Source organism: Miniopterus schreibersii (assembly GCF_964146895.1).
Source record: "Miniopterus schreibersii genome assembly, chromosome: X".
NCBI classification, from domain to species: Eukaryota; Metazoa; Chordata; class Mammalia; order Chiroptera; family Miniopteridae; genus Miniopterus; species Miniopterus schreibersii.
In genome coordinates this window covers 100815020-100837087 of record NC_138104.1, presented here as the reverse complement: position 1 = coordinate 100837087, position 22068 = coordinate 100815020, and the positions used below count along the sequence as shown (strand labels likewise).

At 44.3% G+C, this 22068-nt stretch overlaps 1 protein-coding gene across 9 annotated transcripts in view; it reads right to left on the bottom strand.

The window, feature by feature from the left end:
• Window positions 1-14903: 14903 nt before the first annotated feature.
• The window catches only part of GEMIN8 (gem nuclear organelle associated protein 8), a 170701-nt gene continuing 163536 nt past the window's right edge, over window positions 14904-22068 (bottom strand). For 5 of the 9 annotated variants that reach the window (XM_081125195.1, XM_081125196.1, XM_081125193.1 and 2 more), the window contains one exon: window positions 14904-20459. In XM_081125195.1, coding sequence (XP_080981321.1) covers window positions 20122-20459 — 338 coding nt within the window. In that variant the 3' untranslated portion in view covers window positions 14904-20121. Of the gene's footprint in view, window positions 20471-22068 lie in introns of all 9 variants that reach the window. The other 4 variants (XM_081125198.1, XM_081125199.1, XM_081125200.1 and 1 more) reach the window with 2 other exon arrangements.

Below are 22068 nucleotides of genomic sequence, written 5' to 3'. Positions count from 1 at the left end.
TCTGGAGATTTTTATCTACTTAGAATTGCAGATGGTGGAAGGGACTTTAGATGGTGTATCCCATAACTTTGCAATAAAGAAAGGGGGGTCCAGAGAATGTTAAAAAAAGGGGAGGGGCAAAGGCCCTGGATCATGCGGCTCAGTTGGTTGAGCATAGTGCTATGCACAGAGGTCTCTGGTTTGATTCCCGGTGGGGGCACAAGCCCCAGTTGCAGGCTCAATCCCCATTAGGGGGTGTGCAAGAGGCAGTCAATTGGTGTTTCTCCCTCCCCCTTCCCCTTTCTCTAAAAACAATTAAAACATATTTTTTAAAAAAAAGAAAAAGAAAAAAGGAGGTTCAGAAAAGTGTCTGCCCCAAATAGACCAGCAATGAGTGGTAGGGTCAAGGCTAGAGCCTGGGTATCTTGACTTCCTGTCCAGAGCTCTTGCCCCTGCCCATGGGGTGGGATTTTCATGCATATAAATGCCTGATTCATAAGAAAAGGATGTTTGATAAATGTCCTGTTATCACAATTAGCAATGTCTGCAAACCTATATAGGTCTCTGTTTAATTTAAGCTGATTCAGTTGTCTAAAATCTAGGAATTAAATTCAGAATCAGACAGAAAAAACAAGGCATTGCTCTGACAGTTTTCCTAAAACTCAGCCATGGTAGAGTTTCCTAAAACTCTACAACCTCCTACCCTGCAAAAATGCTGGCTTTTTTTTCTTCTTCTCTGGCAGATGATTAAAATTAAATCCAACGCAAAAACAGAAATTGGGAGCTGAAAAGCTGGTGCAATATCAAATTCAGAAATGAGTGTGGATGCCAAGAGGCGTCTGTAGGCACACTCATGGCTTGGCCCTGGCACACGTGGCTTTGAGTCAGGCTGTCCACCAGTGTAATTAAAAGTCATGTTATCTGTCAGGGGAATGGTATGTTCCAGAATTAGCAAGAAATGTTGCTGTAGGAAAAGGTTTCATAAAATGTATCTGTTTCACGAAATTACATGAAATATATCCATGTGAGAATCAGCTGATTTTATGGAGGGCAAGCAGGCGAACATCGTGACCCTGAGAAATCCTCATTATCTTGGTTTGAGAAACTTCCAATGAAAATAGAAACAGGGCTTCCTTCCAGCAGAAGCCTTAGGATTAGCTTCTTCCACTTTTAGTCAGTAGAAACAGCATTCTCTTGTAACCCTTTCTTTTAGCATAAAAATCTTGGTTATATGATGTAACAAATGATAAAAGAAATAGGGAAAATACGGAAATAAGACACAGATGAAAGGCATAGCATAATTTTTCTGTTTGATGTTTTCTGAAAAGTAAGATCTGATTGGATTTTCACTTCTTTCATCCTCATGACGGTTGAGGCTCTGATTGTGGTAATCAAAGTCAAGGGGAGTACCAGTTGAATCCACTTCCAGGATAATGCAACTCTGGGAGAATTGTTGAGCTCAGAGCTTTAGGTGTAATGCATCACAATCCAGCTGGTTGTCAGAGAGATGATCAGTGTAGGAATTCTGGGAGCCTGCAACCCAAAGTCCTCTGTGACCTCCTGGCTCATCAGTATGACCCAGGAGAGCTCAGTCCCTCCCCAGAGCAACATGGCACCAGGGAGGCACCCATGTTATTTCAGTCCTGTCTCTTGGGCTCTTGAGGTTCATATCTTACAGCTCTAAGAAGGTGAATGGAAGAAACCTCAGGGCTTGTGTGTGTCTAGATTAAACATTTCTGATGCTGTGAATAAGCAAATCATGGGGCTTCAGTGGTTTACTGAAATACTGAGGAGCCAGAGGGTATTTGTTCTATAAACACTCACTGAGCATCTGCTTGAGAACCATCTCTCTGTGAGACGCAGTGAAAGCTGGGACACAAGAACCCAGCCCTCAAGGAACTTACAGTCAGAGGTTGGCTTTTCAAGGACTGCGATTGACTCACCTCTTGCAAGCATGATCATTTTTATAGAGTGCGTTTGTGTCACTAATACTGAGACACCTCATTCCACACTCTACCCCAACCTGAGTCATGGCTCCTTAGGAACCTGGACTCATAAAATGGCAGGAAATACCCAGTTCAGAGAATCTTAGGATAATTACTTGCTAGGTGGCATCCACCACATAGGAGTCAGATGCTATCCCACCTGGTCTACGCCTGATTCCAAGTGAAACTTAACGAAGGGCTGGCAAATTACAGTATATCAGTATTTTCTCTAGCCTTCTTCTGTCCCCTCCCATCAACAAGTGCACCCACATAACACAAGCTGAAATAGTAAAGGAAATCCAATGGCTTTGTCTCATTTTTTCGTAGTCCCTGATTTGCACCATTATATCCTGGGCTTTAAAGGTCCCAGATCACTTCAATCTGAACCATCAGGATCTGAGTTCTTGCCTGATTGGTTGAAAAACAGCAGAGTCATTCCAAAGAGTGAGAGTAAGGAAACGAGAGAGTGGGTGTGTGCGAGAGAGCAAGAGACTTTATGCAGATGTTCAGGAAGTCCAAAGTGTTCAGCCTTGAGGTTTAGTTAGATCAGCCATCTCAATCTGACACTTCAGAGCAGTGGTTCTCAGCCTGGCTGCACATTAGAATCCCCTGGACAGCTTTTAAAATGTACAGATGCCCAAGTCCTGCCACAGATGAATTAGATGTGAATATCTGGGGGTAGTTCACAGACATCAGCATTTATTAGAGTTTCTACTACTATAGAATCATCAGATGACTGACAGCTGCTGAGTTAGATTTCTGGTAGAGGATATGGGGGGACAGATTTAAAAATCCCCTGCTCTGAGTATACTTCAATTTTATTTAAATATAAGACCTTCAATGTTAGTATCAGGCCTCAGTAACCTCAACTTGTTAGTATTCTCAAAATTTGTGTTAACAGGAAAATACTGGTTATATGTATGCACAAGCATGTTTAAGTATAGAGTAGTGTATCTATGCAGAGAGATTGATTTATCACTGTATCTGGAGCCAAAGTACATAGGCTTCATTTTTTAAAAGAATAGTCTTTTTGTGTGTGGTTTTTTGTTTGTTTGTTTTTGTTTGTTTTTTTTTTTTTTAAGAGAGAGAGAAGAAGGGAGAGGGAAACAGAGAAACATTGATGTGAGAGTGAAACATCAATGGGCTGCCTCCTGCATGCTTCCTACCAGGGATCAAGCCTGCAACCTGGGCATGTGCTCCGACCTGGAATCTAAGCAGTGGCCTTTCAGTGCATGGGCCAATGCCCAACCAACTGAGCCACACCAGCCAGGGCAATAGGCTTCATTTTTATCAGGGAGGCATTTGCCTCCTTTGACATAGGCCCTTGAAAACTCATCCATTCCTTTAGTCAAAGAATGTGTGTTGCGCCTGTGCCGGGGGCCAAAGCAGGTACAAAGGAGATAAGACAGCAGGGCAGGCCCACGGAACTGCCTAGTCTGTGGGGGAGAAGAGCATGGTGGCATCCACTGAGACAGTGTTGTAATGAGGTGTACTGGGCGCTAACAGAGGTTTGGGACTAGATGACGGCATTAGGGAAACAGCTAGAAGGGATGGGTTTCCTGAGACTTGAGGGAATCCCTTGCCTGACAGCTCCGGGTGTGGATAGAATAGCAAAATGGGGGTAGGGTAGGCTCAGAAGCAGGAAGGAAATTCCTACATGAGCCTCCATCTTGTCCTCATCTGCAATACACCATTAAGAAAGAAGACAATCCTGGTCAGTGTGGCTCAGTGGGTGAGTGTCGACCTAGGAACCAAGGCGTCACGGTTGGATTCCCGGTCAGGGCACAGGCTCGGGTTGTGGGATTGATCCCCAGCAGGGGGCGTGCAGGAGGCAGCTGATCAATGACTCTCATAATTAATGTTTCTGTCTCTCTGCCCCTCTCTCTGAAATCAAATAAAAAAAGAACATATTTTTTTAAAGAAAGAAGACAAAACGGGAGTACAATCCTGTTTCCTCCTAATTCAGAGGGTTTTGGACAGTTATCCACATGGGTGAATGATATAATCCTTGCCCTTTATTAAATTTTGGTCTCACAGGGGGCTCAGAATGATGTTCTGCATTACATGCTTTCCTTTTGAATGGATTTCCCCAAAAGCAAATTGTTGAATCTGCTATAATTAAATACAAGACAACCCAGCGAGAGGAGTTAAAGCACCTCATTATATATAAGTACTCAAAGCAGCTCGCCTGAGACTTCAATATGGTAATAAGACCCTATGGTTGTATATCACTTTGCCATTTATTAGCATATTTGATCTGCATAAAAGCTTTGTGAGGTAGACAGACAAGACAGTCAATATTAGTAGTCTCACTTAACTCAGAGGATCAAGTGATTGACCTGGGGTAAGGAAGTAAGGAATTGCTCTAGAACCCACATCTTCCTACCCCTTATCTCACCTTTCTACATATTTCTTTCCTTCTGGCTGAACACCAATTTGTCACAATTGACTCCATGGTATACCCTTTAGAAAGGAGAGAAGGCTACTCCGGGAATAACTCAGTTTGAGGAGAATGTGTTAAATGAAATTTTTAGTCCCCATTTTAGTTACTTAGCAACCACATATATTTAGTGATGACTACTTCTAAGCCCATGTAAAGCATACCCAGTGTGTACTCGGTTTCATATGTACTTCTTGAGCTAGATCATAATTTAACTACAGCTTTGGTCTAAAAACTTTCATGATTCTTTCATACTCAGAATCTTATTTTTCACCCTCTCTGCTATGCATATGATGTGTGAAATTCTGACACTTTCTCATTTTAAAAAGAAATTTTCTTTAAGAGGATGATGTTAATGAAGAATTTTTCCCCCTTAAAGGTTGTTTATGACTTTGATATACTTACGGGAATTTATATAGGCACGACCTTTTTGGAGAACAGTTTGACAGTGAGTATCAAAAACCTAAAATACATTCTCTGTTAGAATTGCGAATTTCACTTTTAAAATCTGTCCTGTGGAAAGCAAATCTAATATGCAGACTAAAATTTATGCATAAAAATCTTCACTGATGCATAACTTAGTGGACTAGTTGGGTTAAATTTTATATGGTCATAAAATAGAATATTATGCTTCCAGTAGAATAAATAATTCTTTTAGTGGTAAAATGCTTATTCTATTAGGCAAAGAGATCAAGCAAAATACCAATGTACATGAGTGTTATGAACCTATGTAAAACCCCATGGACGAGAGGAAAACACACCAAAATATCAACAGTAGTTGCGTCTGGCAGGTATCATATTGGCAAATTTTTTCCTCATGCTTATTTTTCCTTTTTTCTCAAGTTTTCTGCAGTGAACACATGTTATTCTATAATCATAAACAAATTAGCTTTTAAAGACTTTTCTTAAGTGTTGAATGTAGATTTTTTGAATACATCTACTTTGAATAGCTCTAAGAATATGCTTCAGGGAGTGAAGTGAGGAGTAAGAGAATCATTCTGGCACTGGCCTCCCTGCTTCTACCCTTGATTCCCCGCAGCCTGTTCTCTGCACAGCAGCCAGAGGGATGCTCTTAAAATGTTAAGAGCACCCTGTTTGAGGAAAGCATCTAGGAGGGGGTTTGGAAAAAGGGTTTATGGAGTGAAATAACCATTCTGCTTCTAGACTTTTCCAGACTGCTGTTCTACCCTAGATTATGAACTTGACTTGCAGCCACCAGCCAGGTTTCCAGCCTCTAGTCAGCCCTGTGATCCACTGTCCGGATTGGCAAGAGCCAAAGACTTAGTCTATCCTGTTGCTGCTATTTCTCCTTATTAATAAAGGCTGTAGTCAAGGAGTGATCGCTGATAGCAACCAAGGACCTCAGTTAATCCTGAACAGGTTTTTCCAACAATTGGCAATTGAGTTTTTAGTCCCTAGTTTACTTATGCTCATAAATATGTAATTGCTTAATGTATAACCTCACACCACTCTGGACATAAAGAAGCCAGCACTATTTAACGGTCATTTCAAAAGTACAGTAAATAAAGTTTAAAATACATGTAATGCAAAACAAGAAAAAGGAAAAAAAAAGAAAAAAGGAAGAGCAAATTTCACTCTATTCACCAGTGTTTTCCCATCTCATTAAGGCAGTGTCTTTAGCAGAACTGACAAAGCCCTACAGCACAAGCTGCCTCCTCTCCACCATCTATGTTCCCCTACACATCTACTCCAGCCACACTGGCCTCTGCTGTCCTTTCAATCAGCCAGTGAAACAGCCTCAGGGCCTTTGTACAGGCTGTTTCATTTGCCTGAAGGCTCTTCTCTCAGACACCTGCCTGGCTGCTCCCTCCCCATATTTGCATCTTTCCCCAAATTGTGCCTTCTTAGTGAGCCTTTCTAACCATCCAGTTCAGGTCTGTATATCCCACTCTCATCTTCGATATTGACCTCACACTCCTGATTACTCTTACTGGATTCATTTTTCATTTATCTGTATGTCATCTCCTCAAACACTACACAGTGCACTTATTCCCAAGGGCCTGCACCTGTAACTGGCAGGCCCAGATCGAGCTCTCCTAGCTCACCTACACTGAATAACATGCCAACTGCCTTTTGTGCCCTTTCCCCTCTTCCAAACACTTTCTGGGGGGGCAGAAAAGTGAGCACATTGTGTATTTAGCCTCACATTTGTCTATTTGTGTATTATTACAACTGGGGTAGTAAAAGGTAAAGGGGTTACCACCCTGGATGGGTGGATCAGTTGGTGGGAGCACCGTCCTGTACACCAAAAGGTTGCAGGTTCAACCCCTGGGTGGGGCACATATGGGAGGCAACTGATTGATGTTTCTCTTTCACATTGATGTTTCTTTCTCTCTCTCTCTCTCTCTCTCTCTCTCTCTCTCTTCCTTTCTCTCTAAAATAAATAAAACATATCCTCAAGTGAGAATTAAAAGAACAAAAGATCAGTGGTTATCCAGCTAAAGTTTATAAACGATCACATTTCAGAGTTGTTTTTAGCCTATGGTTAGGCCTCACCCCCTTTGACCTAATTGTCTTCCATTTTACTTGTTAGCTCGTCAACTGTATTGCTAATCACCATTCATTATTGTAGGATGTGCTGCAGCAGTTCCCAAACAACCACACCTGTACCTGCAAAATGAATGTACTCAGACATTCTCAATTTTTACTTAGGGCAGACCAACTGTAAGTCCCCCTTGCACTTATATACACAGACACCTTAAAGCAAGAATGTAAATGTAAAGCCAAACTTAATTCTCTTTCCTACAGAGATTCTATTTTGTTTAAAATCTATTTTTACACTGGTTAGAATCCTGCTTCTTTGGCCAAGTATTTGTCTTGCATGTCTGACCTTGCAGAAGCGGAGGGAATGGTAGCATGCTAATGAAGAGAATTAGAAGTACTTCACAAAGCGTGCTTGTTCCCCATTTCTCTGTGATCACCTCTACCTCCTACCACCAGCTGGGTGAACACAGGTTTTCAGTTCAGGTGGGACAAATGCTCTGAAAGGCTGTAACCAGAGGAACGAGTATATGGGCAAATGTTTCCAAACTACTCGAAGGTTTAAAAAATATTCCAGAAAGAAAATATTAACATGTAGAGAAAACGACTTTTAAGAAATTGCTAGGGGAGAGGAAACAAGATGGCGGCGTAGGTCACAGCTGCACCCGCCGCCTCCCGCAACCACATCAAAATCACAACTAAACACAGACCCACCGTCCCTCAGAGCCCCCTGAGATCCGGCTGCACAGAAGCCCCGCAACCAGGGAGCTGAAGCAGCACCGAGACCGGTAGGAGGGGGAGACGCGGGCGGGGCGGGGCCCACACCCGGTGCCGCGGGGAAACCCAGGAGGGAATCTCGGCGGCGGGGGTTTCCCGGAGGAGCAGGGGTCCCAGCCCCACAGCAGGCCCCAGCCCAGGGCTCCAGGCCGGGAAGAGACGTCCCCACACTCCGGGCTGTGAAACCAGCGGGGACTGTCCCTGAGGGTCGCGGAGGCCGCGGGAGCCCCGGCAGCTCCTCTCAAGGACCCGGCGCGGACTCACTCGGACGCTCCCTCTGAGCCCAGCGCCGGGCAGCAGCCTGAAAGGACCCGGGACACTCGGGGAGGGACTGACCTGCCTCAGATCCGGGCGACAGGCGGAGGGCGGCTTCCTCCCGGGCAGAAGGGCTGGCGGAGGCCGTGGCTCCTGTGGCGAGTCCTCCCCGCACACAGCCCGCAGGCAGGCGCCATGTTTGAGTCGCCAGCACCTGACCCACACCCTTGGCCCCGCCCCGTGATTCCCGGAGGCCCCGCCCTCCCCGCCTGCAGCTCATCCAGGCCCTTTCCAGGGGCTTTTCTGTGCAAGTGGCCCCTCGAGCCTCATGCTTAGGACTCTCCTAAAATCTCCCAAACAAGCAGCAGCTGCCCCATGCGGCTTGATAAGCGGCCCCAGGCCTGGCACTAGCGGCAGCTGCACTGGCTCATAGCTGGGCCTCTCCTGGGCTCCTCCAAGCCCAGCACAAGGAGCAGCCAACTACGGTTTGCTGTGTAGCTCATGCTGGGGGGCCCTGGGCAAGGCACTGGCACAGGCTGACTGTGCACCTCTCGGGAGGCCCCAGAGACAGTGCACCCGGTGGTCAGACTCGACCAGGCTGGATTACAACCCTGCCACATCCACGAGTGACTCTCAAGGGGCGCACTTGGTGAACATCAAAGCCCCACTGAAGCAAATCCTGCTCCATGGGGGTGTCTCCGGCACAGCAGCTCTCTGGCTGTAGCTGCAGCGGGTCCTCACAGTCGATTGGCCTGGGGGTCAGTTCCTCCCAGGGACGCCAACAGCAACCAAGGCTCAACTGCAACAGGACAGTGCACACAGCCCACACAGGGGAGCACCTGGAAGGCCCAGCTCAGGGGACTGGGGAGGCTGAGCCACTGCACCCTACAGGACACCTACTACACAAAGCCACTCTACAAATTCCAGGAGACAGCAGCTCTACCTAATGCATAGAAACAAACACCTGTAAGCAGCCAAAATGTGGAGGCAAAGAAACATGTCACAAAGGAAAGAACAGAAGAAATCTCTAGAAGAGGAACTAAATGAAATAGATCCAAGCAAGCTAACAGATACAGAGTTCAGAATAATGGTTATAAGGATGCTCAAGGATATTAGAGTATGATGAAAATAATTGACAAAATCGATGACATAAAGTACCAATTTGAAATGAAGGCTACATGAACTGAAATGAAGAATAATTTACAGGGAATCAACAGTAGAGTAGAGGACGCTGAGAATCAAATCAGCAATTTGGAACATGAGGAAACAAAAGACACCCAACCAGAAGAGCAAAAAGAAAAAAGAATCCAGAAATATGGAGATAGCATAAGGAGCCTCTGGGACTACTTCAAGAGGCCCAACATTCGTATTATTGGGCTGCCAGAAGGACAGGAAAGAGCAAGAAATTGAAAAAATAATTAATTGAAAAAATAATGACAGAAAACTTCCCCTACCTGGGGAAAGAAATAGACTTACAAGTCCAGGAAGCACAGAGGGTCCCAAACAAGAAGAACCCAAAGAGGCCCACAGCAAGACGCAGCATAATTAAAATGCCAAAGGTTAAAGACAAAGAGAGAATCTTAAAAACAGCAAGAGAAAAGCAGTTAGTTACCTACAAGGGAGCCTCCATACGACTGTCAGCTGATTTCTCAGCAGAAACTTTGCAGGCCAGAAGGGAGTGGCAAGAAATATTCAAGGTGATAAAAAACATGGAACTACAACCAAGATTACTCTACCCAGCAAAGCTATCATTTAGAATTGAAGGTCAGATAAAGAGCTTCACAGATAAGAAAAAGCTAAAGGAGTTCATCACCACCAGACCAGCACTACAGGAAATGTTGAAGGGTCTTCTTTAAGAAGAAGCTAATGAACAAAAGAATCTGACGAACTAAATAGATCCAGAGACACTGACGCAGGCAACAGACGATATTTCAGAGGAAACAGGGAAGGGGGTGGAGGGTGGGAAGAGATTAACCAAAGAAGTTATATGCATAACCCATGGACACAGACAATAACAGGGTGAAGGCTTGGGGAGGGGGTGGGAGTGAGGTGCAGGGGGTCAACTGGGGGGAAAAATGGGACACCTGTAATAGTTTCAACAATAAAAGATAAATTTTAAAAAAAACTGCCAAAAAGTTATGTTAGAATTTGATAAAATTATGTAAGATAAAAGCTGTTAATGTTTTCTTCAGGATGTAAATAAACCACTTAACATATCCATACTTCCTTGAACAATGAAATTGCATCAAAATTACCAAACTTTGAAATGAAAAATAAATAATAAAATAAAAGTTTTTATTTTAACTTTATTTATTCCTTCTTTGCTGCTCTTGCTTTTTTAATGTAGATCCAAGTTTCTGACTTCTATTATTTTCCTTCTCTCTAAAGAACTTCTGTTAACATTTCTTACAAGGCAGGTCTATTGGCAACAACAGCTCTCAATTTTTCCTTATCTGAGAAAGTCTTTATTCCTCCTTAACTTTTGAAGGATAATTTTGCCAGGAACAGAATTCTTGGTTGGTGGGGGTTTTTTCTCTCAACACTTTAAATATTCACCCACTGTCTTCTTGCTCATGTAATTCTGAGAATTTGGATATTCATTATCTTCGTTCCCATGTAGGTAAGGTGGTTTTTCCTCTGGCTTCTTTCAGGATTTTTTCTTTATCTTTGATTTTCTGTAATTTCAAAATGATATGCCCAGGTGTAAGTGTGGGGGGTTTTTTCTTTTTCTTTTTTTTTCCTTTTGGCATTTATCCTGCTTGGTTTCTCTGAGCTTCCTGGATCTGTTTGATATCTGATGTTAATTTGGGGAAAATCTGAGTCATTGTTTCAACTATTCTGTTTCTTTCTCCTTTTTTCTCTCCTTCTGGTATTTCCATTATGTGTGTTATACCTTTTGCATTTGACCCACATTCCTTGGAATATTATGTTCTGGGGGTTTTTCAGTCTTTGTTCTCTGATTTTTGGTGTTTCAGGATTCCACTGATATATCCTCCAGCTCACAGAGGTTTTCCCTCAGCAAACCTTCAGTCTACTAATCAGCCCGTCAAAGGCATTCTTCATTTCTGTTACAGTGCTTTTGTTCTCTAGCAAACTTTTTGGTTCTTTCTTCAGATTTCCACCTCTGCTTACATTGGTTATTCTTGCATGTTGTCTATTTTATCCATTAGAGCCCTTAAGCATATTAACCATCATTGTTTTCAACATTCCTGGAATGTCTGGTTCTGGTGGCTGCTCTGTCTCTTCAAATTGTTTTTTTTTGGTGTGTATTTTTGCCTCTTGGTAGGCCTTTTCTCTTGATAGCCGGGTAAAAGGAGCTGCTGTAAATAGGCCTTCGGTAATGTGGTGGTTGGGTGTGGGAAGGGCACGAGTTCTATAGTCCTGTTAGGTCCATCTTTTAGTGAGCCTGTGCTTCTGAAATGGAAACTTCACAAGTGCTTCTCAGTCTCACCTTCCCACTCCTTAGGATGGCTGGAGTGGGCTGGAGTTGCGAATTTCCCATCCCCAGGTCAGTTAGGCCCTGATTATACCCCAGAGCTTTAGCTCTGGTTAACTTGTTTCCCCTGAGGGCAGGAATTGTTAAGAAAAATAGAGTGCTCCGAAGCATTTCCCCTCCCCTTGTGGAAACTGGAGGGGATTTTTCTCCAGTACTTACCGTGGGAATGTGGTCAAGCTCCTGGAGAGAAATTTCACAACATTGTGCCCCCCTCCATGGCTGGGACCACCTGAGTTTTTGAGTCTCAAGAGTTGTCCACACTGAGGGTCCAGCAATTTATCATTTACCATTCCTGTTTCCTGCCCCGGCACTGGTTCCCATGGTGCTTTCAGCTCTGAGTGTCCACTGTGGAAAGCCACCACTCCTTGCGTTCACTGCTGTCCAGTCTTGGGGGCAGCGGTTCGCTCTGTGTCCTCCCCACTTACAGAGCCTAGAAGAGGTGTTGATTTTTCAGTCTGCTCATCTTTTTACTTGTTGTTAGGATGGAGTGGTGACTCCTAAACTCCTTACATGTGGAACTAGACTCTGGCAGTTTTTAATCTCAACAAACAAATGGAAGGTATACATGCACATACTTAGAAGTCAAATAATCCTGCAAGACTTGGGCTCAAAAAAGCCATATCCATACCCTATCATTCCACACCTGATTCCACTTCCCAGAGACCACCATTTTCAGGTGGTGATAAGTGCTATCGGGGAAATAAAGGCAATAGACGGGTTAATGAGTGCCTTCCTGGTGGAGGGGATTATAATTTTAAATAGAACATTGAGAAGGTGGAATGTGAATAAAGGAGGGAAGGAGTGATTTATGTGGCTACTTAGAGCGCAAGCTATCCATGGTAAAGAAGTTACAAATGCAAAATCCTGGGAGTAGCAGTGTGCAGGCTTTTCTGGATCACTGATTTCCACTCCATTAGTGTAGAGGAATCCCCTGAGGCTCTTGTTAAGTGCAGATCCTGACTCAGTAGGCCTGGGGTGGAATTCGAGACACTGTTTCTAATGAGCTCCCAGGTGATATTGATGCTGGTCTAGGGACCACTTTGTGACTTTGGGTAGCAAAGTCTTTAAAAAGAGTTAGATCAACAAGGCTGGAGAAAAATGAGAGAGTGGGCAAGTAAACTGAACCGAAGTTAGAAAGACAACAGGGAACTAGGTCTTGCCATGCCTTAAGGCCACTGTAAGGACTTGAGCTGTTATTGTAAGTGAGATGGGAGCAGAGGTGTGATGTGATCTGGTTTATGTTTTAGAAGCATCTCTGTGGGCACTGTGCTGAGAATAGATTATAGGAGGGCAAAGGCAGTTCGAAAGCCACTGAATGAATCCTGGTGAGAGAGGGTGGTGCTTTGGACATGGGGGCAGCAGCGAGAATGTGAAAAGTAGGTAGCCCCAACCAGATTTCTAATGGATTGGTTGCAAGAATGAAAGAGAAGAGTTACTTGAGCACCTGGGAAGATGGAGTTGCTATTTCTGCCCCATCTCTCACATCTATCTTCTCTCTCCAGTTCCACTGCCACTTCGCTAGTCAAGCCCCATTAATCCTCATTACTGTAGTCGCCTTTGAACAGATACTGCAAATGTCTCCTTGAAAAATGGCTTTGTTCAGTCCAGGCCTTTGTACAGACCTTGCAGTTGCTTAGAGTTCAGTCTAGCAGAGAAGACCCTTGATAAACTGGCCCTTTCCCATACTTCTGGGTCATCCCTCTCCTTCACGAACCCATTTTTCTAGCCCAGATCTTCACGACCTTCTCTACATCACAATATACATGCTATGGAGGATGAATTCACTTTTGTGGATCATACTTTACCAGCCCAGCTGGCGTGGCTTGGCAGCTGAGCATCGCCCTATGATCCAGGAGATAGTGGTTCGATTCTCGGTCAGGGCACATGCCCGGGTTGCAGGCCTGATCCCCAGTATGGGGCCTGCAGGAGGCAGCTGACCAATGACGACTCATCACTGATGTTTCTCTCTCTCCCTCTCCCTTTCTCTCTCTGAAATCAATACTTTTTTTTAAAAAAGAAAGCAAACCATTTGCAAACCTTGCTTACTGTTCCTTTATTGTTATCACATTGCTGACATCAGTGATACTCAATGCAAAATCCTTGAACCAGCAGCAGCAGCATCAGCATCACCTGGGAGCTTAATAGAAAGGCCGGCTCCTGGGCCCCACCCCACCCCACTGAATTGGAATCTTACAGGGGGGCCCAGGAGTCTTTGTTTCGGCCAGCTCCTCAGACTGTTACACTTGCTAAAGTTTGAGATGCAGTAGGTAACACCACACTCCAAACTGAACATCAGGACATCCCTACACCATATCTGGGAACAGCTCAACGCTGGCTGCACATTGGATTACCTGGGGAGCTTTTAAAAACCCAGCAGTTTCTGGGCCCCCACTGCCAGTGATCTTGATTTCATTGGCTAAAGAAGGATCCAAGAGATTCTAATGCACAGCCAGGTCTGAGACTCCTGGGCGTCTGGCAGATGGATGTACACTGTTTCCCATGCACAGCCGTATATTCTGCCTCTTGGTGGGCACTCTACCTGGCGTGTGCGTCCCTGCGGCTGCACACTGCCAGCTCCATCCTCTCTAGGAACAGACGGAGCCAAACGCAGCTTCTCCTCAACTTGTCTCTAATTCTCCTCTCAATTTCCTGAAGCCACATGGGTGGCTTCTATGACAACTGTAGCCAAGTAAGACTCCTACACTGTTCTCTTTGTTAAAGTGAGGCCTCATTCAATGAAAAAGTGTTTCTCAAACTGGGTCCTTTGGAGTATTAGTGTCTTGTCATGTACTAATATTATTGTGCGGAACAAAAATGGTTTTTGGCCAAATAATAGAAATTGAGAAATATTACACATCACATGATTTCTGCCCATCACTCTCCAGACTTTTCTCCCATCTCTAGACCAAAGCTTCTCAATCTTTTATTATTATTAATACATTTTCTCTCATGGAGCTGAAATTTACATAACAGAAAAGTAACCATTTTAAAGAGAACAATCCAGTGGTATTTAATACATCTGCAGCCAGTTGTTGTATAACCACCACCTCTATGTTCCAAAATATTTTCATCACCTTGAAAGGACATCCTGAACCCATTAGCAGTCATTCGTCACTCCCCTTTCCACCCCCCACCCTCCCAGCCATTAGGCATGCTATTTTTTCTTACATTGATACAATCTGCTCATCAGAAAATGGGGGATCATGCTTCATTGGGTTGTTAGTAGAAACAAAGCAGATAACATGTGCAAATTGTCCAACACTATACACATTAGATACCTAACAAAGGTTGGGTCCTTACTTTACTTACCCTTCAGTCTTGTCATTCGGTGTCTGAGGTGTCAGATTCTACAGCACTCAAAAGAATAAAAACAGCTTGGTAAATTCTTTCTCTAGAAAAATAAAAATATATCTCCCCCCTTTAAAGGTGGAACAAATTACACATAAATACAATGAGCAAAAATCAACGTTAAATTTCTATTTTTATTTTAAAACTCTTTATTTTGTAATTATTTTAGATTTATAGAAACATTGTAAACATTGTATAGAGTTCCTATATACCTTCACCCAGTTTCCCATATTAACATTTGATGTAACTATGGTACATTTGTCAAAACTAAGAAATTAACATTGGCACATACCTATTACGTGAAACTATGGACTTTATCTGGATTTCACCAGTTTTTCCACTAATATCCTTTTTCCATTCCAGGATCCAATCCAGGATCCCACATTGCAATTAGTCATCATGTCTCCTTAGTCTCTTCTGTGACAGTTTCTGTCTTCCTAGCTTTTAGTGGCCTGGACGGTTTTAAAGAGTACTGGTTAGGCATTTTCTAGAATGTCCCTCCATTCAGGTTTATCCGATGTTTTTCTCATGATTAGACTGCGGTGATGGGTTCTGAGATTACGAGAGGTGAAGTGCCCTTCTCATCACATCACATCAGGTAGCACGTTGTACCCACAGAATTTATCACTGGTGATGTTAACCTTGAGCACTAAAATGATGTGGTGTCTGCCAGGTTTTTCCGCTGAAAGTTATTTTCCCCCTTCTGTACTCTGTTCTTCCGAAGTGAGTCCCTCATTGAGGCCCCACTCAGCAGGGGAGGGAGAAGAAGGCCCACCATCTATAGATATTATTTGGAATTCTTCAACAAGGAAAATTTGTCTCTTCTCCCCATTTATTACTCAATCATTTGTCAGTGTGGACTCGTATGTATTTCTTTTATAGTTTGGGTTACAATCTGATACTATGTTATATAATTTGTTGCTCAAATTGTTCCTGTTTGGTCATTCTTTCAGATTGGCTCCTGTGTCCCTCTGACATGAGAGGCCTCCCCCCCCCCCCCGGTATCTTAGCTTTTCATGTAAAATTTGGTTTTCTTCCCCACCTATCCACTGAGATAGCTTTAAGGTTCTTTACTTTACAATGGTTTCTAGGTTGTCAGGCAAAAGTCTACTTTTCTGTTCTTAGTCTACCAGACCTTTCTGTGACAATACTATTAATCTCCTTCAAATTCCACTTCATTTTCTAAAAATTTACTATGCGATTTTCAAACATACACAAAGCTAGAGAAAAGAGCATAATGAGTCTCTAAGCATCCATCTCCCAGTTTCAACAATTCTCAACATTTTGCTGATCGTTTCAACTGTCACCTCTCCCATGCTCTGCCAGCTGGAATACTTTAAAGAAAATTCAAGACAGCATATGAATTCAACTGTAAAGAGTTCAGATGGGAACTTAAAACAAAACAAAACATAATCACAAGTTATTACACCTAACAAATTTAATAATTCTTTAATATCCTCTAACACTCAGTCCATATTCAAATTCCTCCCAAATTTTTAATAATTAATTTGTTCAAATTAGGATCCATACAAAGTCTACACATTACATCTTAGAACAGTTCCTCCCCCTGCACACACTTTTAACAAGTCCATTTGTTGAATAAACTATGTTTTCTGTCCTATCAAATTTCCCTCATTCTAGATTTGACTGTATCTTCAGTGTGTTTAAAATGTTAGTCTACTCCCTGCACTTCCTATAAATTGGTACTTAGATGTAGAATCTTAATTAGATTCTGTTATATACACACATATATTTTTGCAAAAATATTTGCAATATATTACATATCTACATACACATATATATGTATATACACATACATATTTGCAAAAATACTTCATTGGTAGTGATGTCAACTTCCTAATGCATCCTAGCAGAAGCCGTATTGTCTGGCTGTCCCACTTAGGATTTTCCCTTTTAAGACACCTCTAGCTCCTGGTTTTCCTCTTCTTTATGTTTGTCATCTCTTCTCAGTTCCCTTCATAGACTCTTTACTTGTTCTGAAGTCATTATTCTTCAGGGCCTACTGTCACTGGTCTATTCCTCCTAGTCAATATATGGTCCCCTTTCCCATATTCCTAAGGCTGATGACTCTAAAGTCTTTTTAATGCAGACCTTCTCCACTGAGTTCCAAACCCAAATATCCAGTGACTGACAGGATGTCACTAGATGTTCTGGGAGCCCTTTGAACTCACTGTGTCCCAAATACAATCAATTATCCTTCTTCCCAAACTGGTTTCTCATTGTTTTCTTTACGTCAATGACTATAACCACCATCCAAGACAGAAACCTGAGCCATCCTAGACTTTTCTTCACCTGCCCCAAATCACCTGCCCATGGCACATCTATTTCCTCAATATCTCAAGTATATTCCCTCTTCTTTTCACTGATATAGCCTCAGTTCTAAAATTCAGACAAAAAGTTCAAATGCATTGTCCAGAGCCACACATCCTCAAGCAGAGCTAGGACTAGAACCTAACCCCATGCTCCAGCACGAAATGCACTGGAATCCTGCTGAGGGCGGTAGGTGGCTCCAGATTCTTTGGGATGCTTTGGATACAGTATGCCTTACGGATACTGACTTGTAGAGGCTGAGTTCTGCACGGCAAAGCAGCTAAAGTGTGGAGTTTAGGAGTCATAATATCTGGGTTTGACAGCCACTTGCACCACTGAAAAGTAAAACTGGTTCAGTTGGTTAATTTCTCTGCTTCAGGTTCCACATCTACAAAATGGGAATAATATTCCTTCACTTCTTTTCTGAAATTCCCAAAACTCTGTAAACTATAAGTTGTTTTGCTGTTGTTTTTAATAATTTATTTGGCAGCCAAACCTGACTTAACTGTAAGGATTTGATGACAAAACTTGACCTGAATGAAATTGAAAGTACAATATCTGAATTCTGAAACACGCCTGACCCAATGGTTTTGGAGTGTACCTGTAATAGATAATTCATGGGTTGTCACAGGTTGATTGCTAAAGAAATTAATATTTGAAAAGCAATTAGAAGAGTATGTGGCTCAAAGTAATCCCTACATAAGTGTTTGATAAACAAACATTTAAGAGTTAAACCTAGAAATGAAGTGAAATCTAGAATTTTGTGACAGAATAGTTTGACGAATTTGGGGGCCTCTGTCAAAGCTGAGTTCCTACCATAGCTTTTCTGTTATAAAGAAATTAAACATCAGAGACAGAAAAACCCCTTTTGAATGGCACTCCAGGACCTTCCCTGCTCAGAACTACCCACTATTCTGAAGCTGGTATGTATGAATCATTTTCATGCAAGTATTCCGATTTTAGTACACATATGTGTCCATAGTATGTATTTTTTAAGAACAACAAAGAACGATCGGTCCCAAATGTCAGTAGTGCTGAGGCTGAGCCCTGCCCTCATCCCTCTCTCCTATGCTCTTGCAAGTCCTGCACATGCACATATGCATGTTATCACTGCACCCGTCTGCCTCTCCTCTGAGAATGCGAGCTCCCCGAGGGGAGAGACTATGGTTTAGCCATAGGTTAGCTACCTGGACTGGAAACGACTCAAATATCTGCTGAATAAATGAATGAACAAGTCATAGGTCCCTCCCATCACAATTTATCCATGAGGCACACGGGAAGACAGACAGGTGGGAATGAGATGTAAGAAGCATTTCTCCACAGGAGGGAGGTTTCATACCCAGGATTCCCACTGGCTCTGTTTGGCAATTTTTGTTGTTGTTAACCCTCACTCGAGGATGTTTTTTCCATTGATTTTTTGAGAACAGAAGGGAGGGAGGAAGGGGGGGAGGGAGAGAGTGAGAGAGAAACATTGATGTGAGACACACTGGTTGCTTCCTGCCCGTGCCATGGCCCCCCACGCCCCCACTGGGCTGGGGGTAGAACCTGCAACCCAAGTACACGTCCCAGACCAGGAATCAAGCCAGCGACCCTTCTGGTACACGGGCTGAAGCTTTAACCACTGAGCAACACTGGCCAGGGCTCTGACAATTTTTAAAGACAGGGATAAATGTCAACATGTATTGAGTATTTACCGTGCGGCCAGCACTGTTTTACAGGCACTAACTCAATGCAGTCCTCACAAGGATCCCATGTGGAAGAATTAACACCCACTTGAAGCGCAAGGAACACGAAGCACTAAGAGGTAAAAGTAACTCGCAGTCTACAGTCAAAAAGCCAGCAGGGGTGGCTCCAGCCTGGTGGTTTCTTTGGGCAAAGGAAGGAGAGTCCTTTGTAAAGAAAAACATTTCACTCTCAAACAGCTAAGGACCTGCTGCAAATACAATTAGTTTGTATCTGTGCCTGAGTTACATCTATTTTATATCAAGGCATATGAGTTTAAAAAAAGAGAACTACTGAAGACTTGAAATTTTAGTCATGTGTCACCTCAGGGGAAATTAATTCTGATTTTTGTCTGCAATACCCAAGCTCAAATTGCAACTCCAGTAATAAAACGAGAGCTTGGAAAAACAAGCACCTGGGGCTGATGAAAGTAATGCATTTGTCACAGGGCAGGGGCTGAAATGTGGAGCTAAGTGTTCTTAGGGAAAAACATGTCAATACTAAATCTTTTCACCAACCTTTGATGGATGTTCTAATCTTCTCAGGTCAACAAGGCTCACCCTGGCAACGTGCTGTAATAACTTATTTAAGAAGCAGCTGGCTTTTTAAAATGGACGGTTTCATCAATTTTTAGATTTTCATTCTCAGAAATGTATTCTCTTATCAAAACGGTATTTGCGATACAAAGTAAGAGTTTAATTATACCTTTTTGACAACAGAGGAGACAGCAGAGGGGAGCAGGTTTGGGAGTTACTGTTCTTTGCTCTCAGTTGTGTATGACATTCAAACTCTGCAGAGGTAAAGAGATAATATCAGAGAGGTAGTTTCATCTGTTAGAGCAGGGGTCCACAAACTACTGCCCATAGGCCGAATCTGGCCCACGGCCCGTTTTTATAAATAAAGTTTTATTGGACCACAGGCTCACCCACTTGTTTACTTATTGCCTGTGGCTGCTTTCAGGCTGCAAGGGTAGAACTGAGTAATCGGGACACAGAGCTGCAGCCTGAAGAGCAAAGCTATGAAGTGGCTGGCCCTTCGCAGCCCACGCACGCCGGCCTCGCGGGGAGGGCAGTGCGGTGTCTGGCTGCGTGCCGGACCATTCGCAGTGGGGGCTGGAGGGCTTCCAGGAGGCCACAGTGCACGTGTTTAAGGCATCTGCGTAGTTCGGCTGGGTTCAAGGTAGAAGAAAGCAGAAAAAGACAAAACCCTAAGCAGTATCTCTCAGTGAGAGCGGCAATGAACGGAACAGTGTACGTGTGGAATGATCACTTTATGTCAAAGCAATATCACAGCAGCACCAGTGCAGGCCCTGGCGCTGGCACACGGCCGGCGCGCCGCATGGCCCCCGCCGCGGGGGCGCCCCGAGGCCGGGTGCGGGCGCTCAGAACTTCAGCGGGATGACGGGCCAGTACTTGGGCCGCTTGCGGTCGAAGTGCTTGTTGAAGCTCAGCTGCACGGCGGCCTCCATGGCCTGGATCTTGGCGGCGCCCGCGCCGTACAGGCGCCGCATCTCGGCCTGGCGCCGCGCGCTCGGGCTCTCGGCCGGCGCGTCGCAGCGGCGCGCGCGGTAGTACAGGTCGTGGTCGGCGTTCACGTAGTCCTCCAGGCGCCGCGCGTCCAGCTGCTGCTGCCGCCCTGCGGACGAGCCACGGTCAGTCCCGCCGCCGGCCCCGCCCCGCCCCGCCCGCGCGCTCCTGCCCGCCGGGCCTGGGGGCACCGCTGACCGGGGGCTGGGCACGGGAGGGGGCCGGCCGCGAGGGGACGCCACCCGGACTGCGAAACTTCTGGAAGGGGCCCTCACCACGGGAGAAACGGACAGAGCCGGGCCCCTCTCCCCACCGCCCGCAGGGAAAGGCCGGTGCTGCCAGCAGCCCCCCCCCCCCCCCGCAGCTGGGGGGGAGCTGACTGTAGGTAATCCAGGCAGAGCCAGCGCCGGCGACCAGAGGACGACCATGACGCCGATCCCTCCACTCGCCCAACGCGCCAACCACACAGCGGCAGGGCGAGGGATTCAGCACCGCCGCCGGCAAGGGGCTGAGCAGCGGCCGCTCGGCAGGTGCCGGGGACCGCTGGCGTCTCAAACTCCCGCTGCCTGAAAGCCGCTGCCGGGACCTGACTTTCCACTTCACGGGCTAGCTTAGGCCCCAGTTCAAACGCCATCGTTACATGCCGGCGATCCTACTAATTGAAATGGACTCTTGCCCCGGCCAGGTGGCTCAGCTCATCGGAGCACTGTCCTGTCCACCAAAAAGGTTGCAGGTTCGACCCGCGGTCGGGGCATGTACGGAGGCAACCATTCCATGTTTTCCCCTCACACTGATGTTTCTCTCTCTCTCTCTCTCTCTCTGTTCCTCTCTCTCTAAAATCAATAAACATATCCTTGGGTGAGGATTTAAAATAAATACATGGATTCTTATAAAGCAAGATTTCTTCAATTTATTCTCTATTTTTTATTATAACAAGTATTGATATCTTTTATTTTTACCTAAATAACATAAAAATATCAGCAAAACAATGCTGTGGAAGGTAAAATTTAGCCTGCTTACATAGATTTTTGTAAGCGACTGTCAAGAACAGAAATTGACAGTAGAATGCATCCATCTGTAGCTACTATTGCTACCAAGAGAAATGCTACTAAGTAAGGAGTGAAGATGGTTGCAGGGGATAAAACAACACTATAAATCATTCTTTCTTTGCTAAATAGAAAGTAGCAGAAAGAAAGCTTAGTATGGAAGGAACCACAAAAGTGAGCGAATCAAGTGTGCACAGAAATATATTTATGTGGCTGTGCACAGTCACTCTCATAAATCCCGTTCTCTATAAATGACACCTTGGAATTGGAGGGAAGGAGTTTTATAAACTTGGAAACATTATTGAAAATGTATGTGGCCGTTGCTGTCTTAGCACATCTGCAGTTGATTTTCACATAAGGAAGCAATACAGGATATGCCAAATGACTGTCAAAAGAAATACCGTATCACTGTTACTTTATTCATGGGAAAGATAGAACTGACTTACTGTGAAATGCAGACCTAAACCAAAATATTGACCTAATATGTAAATGAATGTGGGAGTCAACAAGCATTTGTTTCTCATTTTTGGTCTTTCCGACAAGTTTGAAACATCAGGATGTCCGTTGTTCAGTCCTCATGGTGTTTAAATTCTATTCCCCACCCCGCCCCTCAAGGACTACTCTTCCGAAGGCCTGGCATTTCCACATTAGCCAAGGAAAT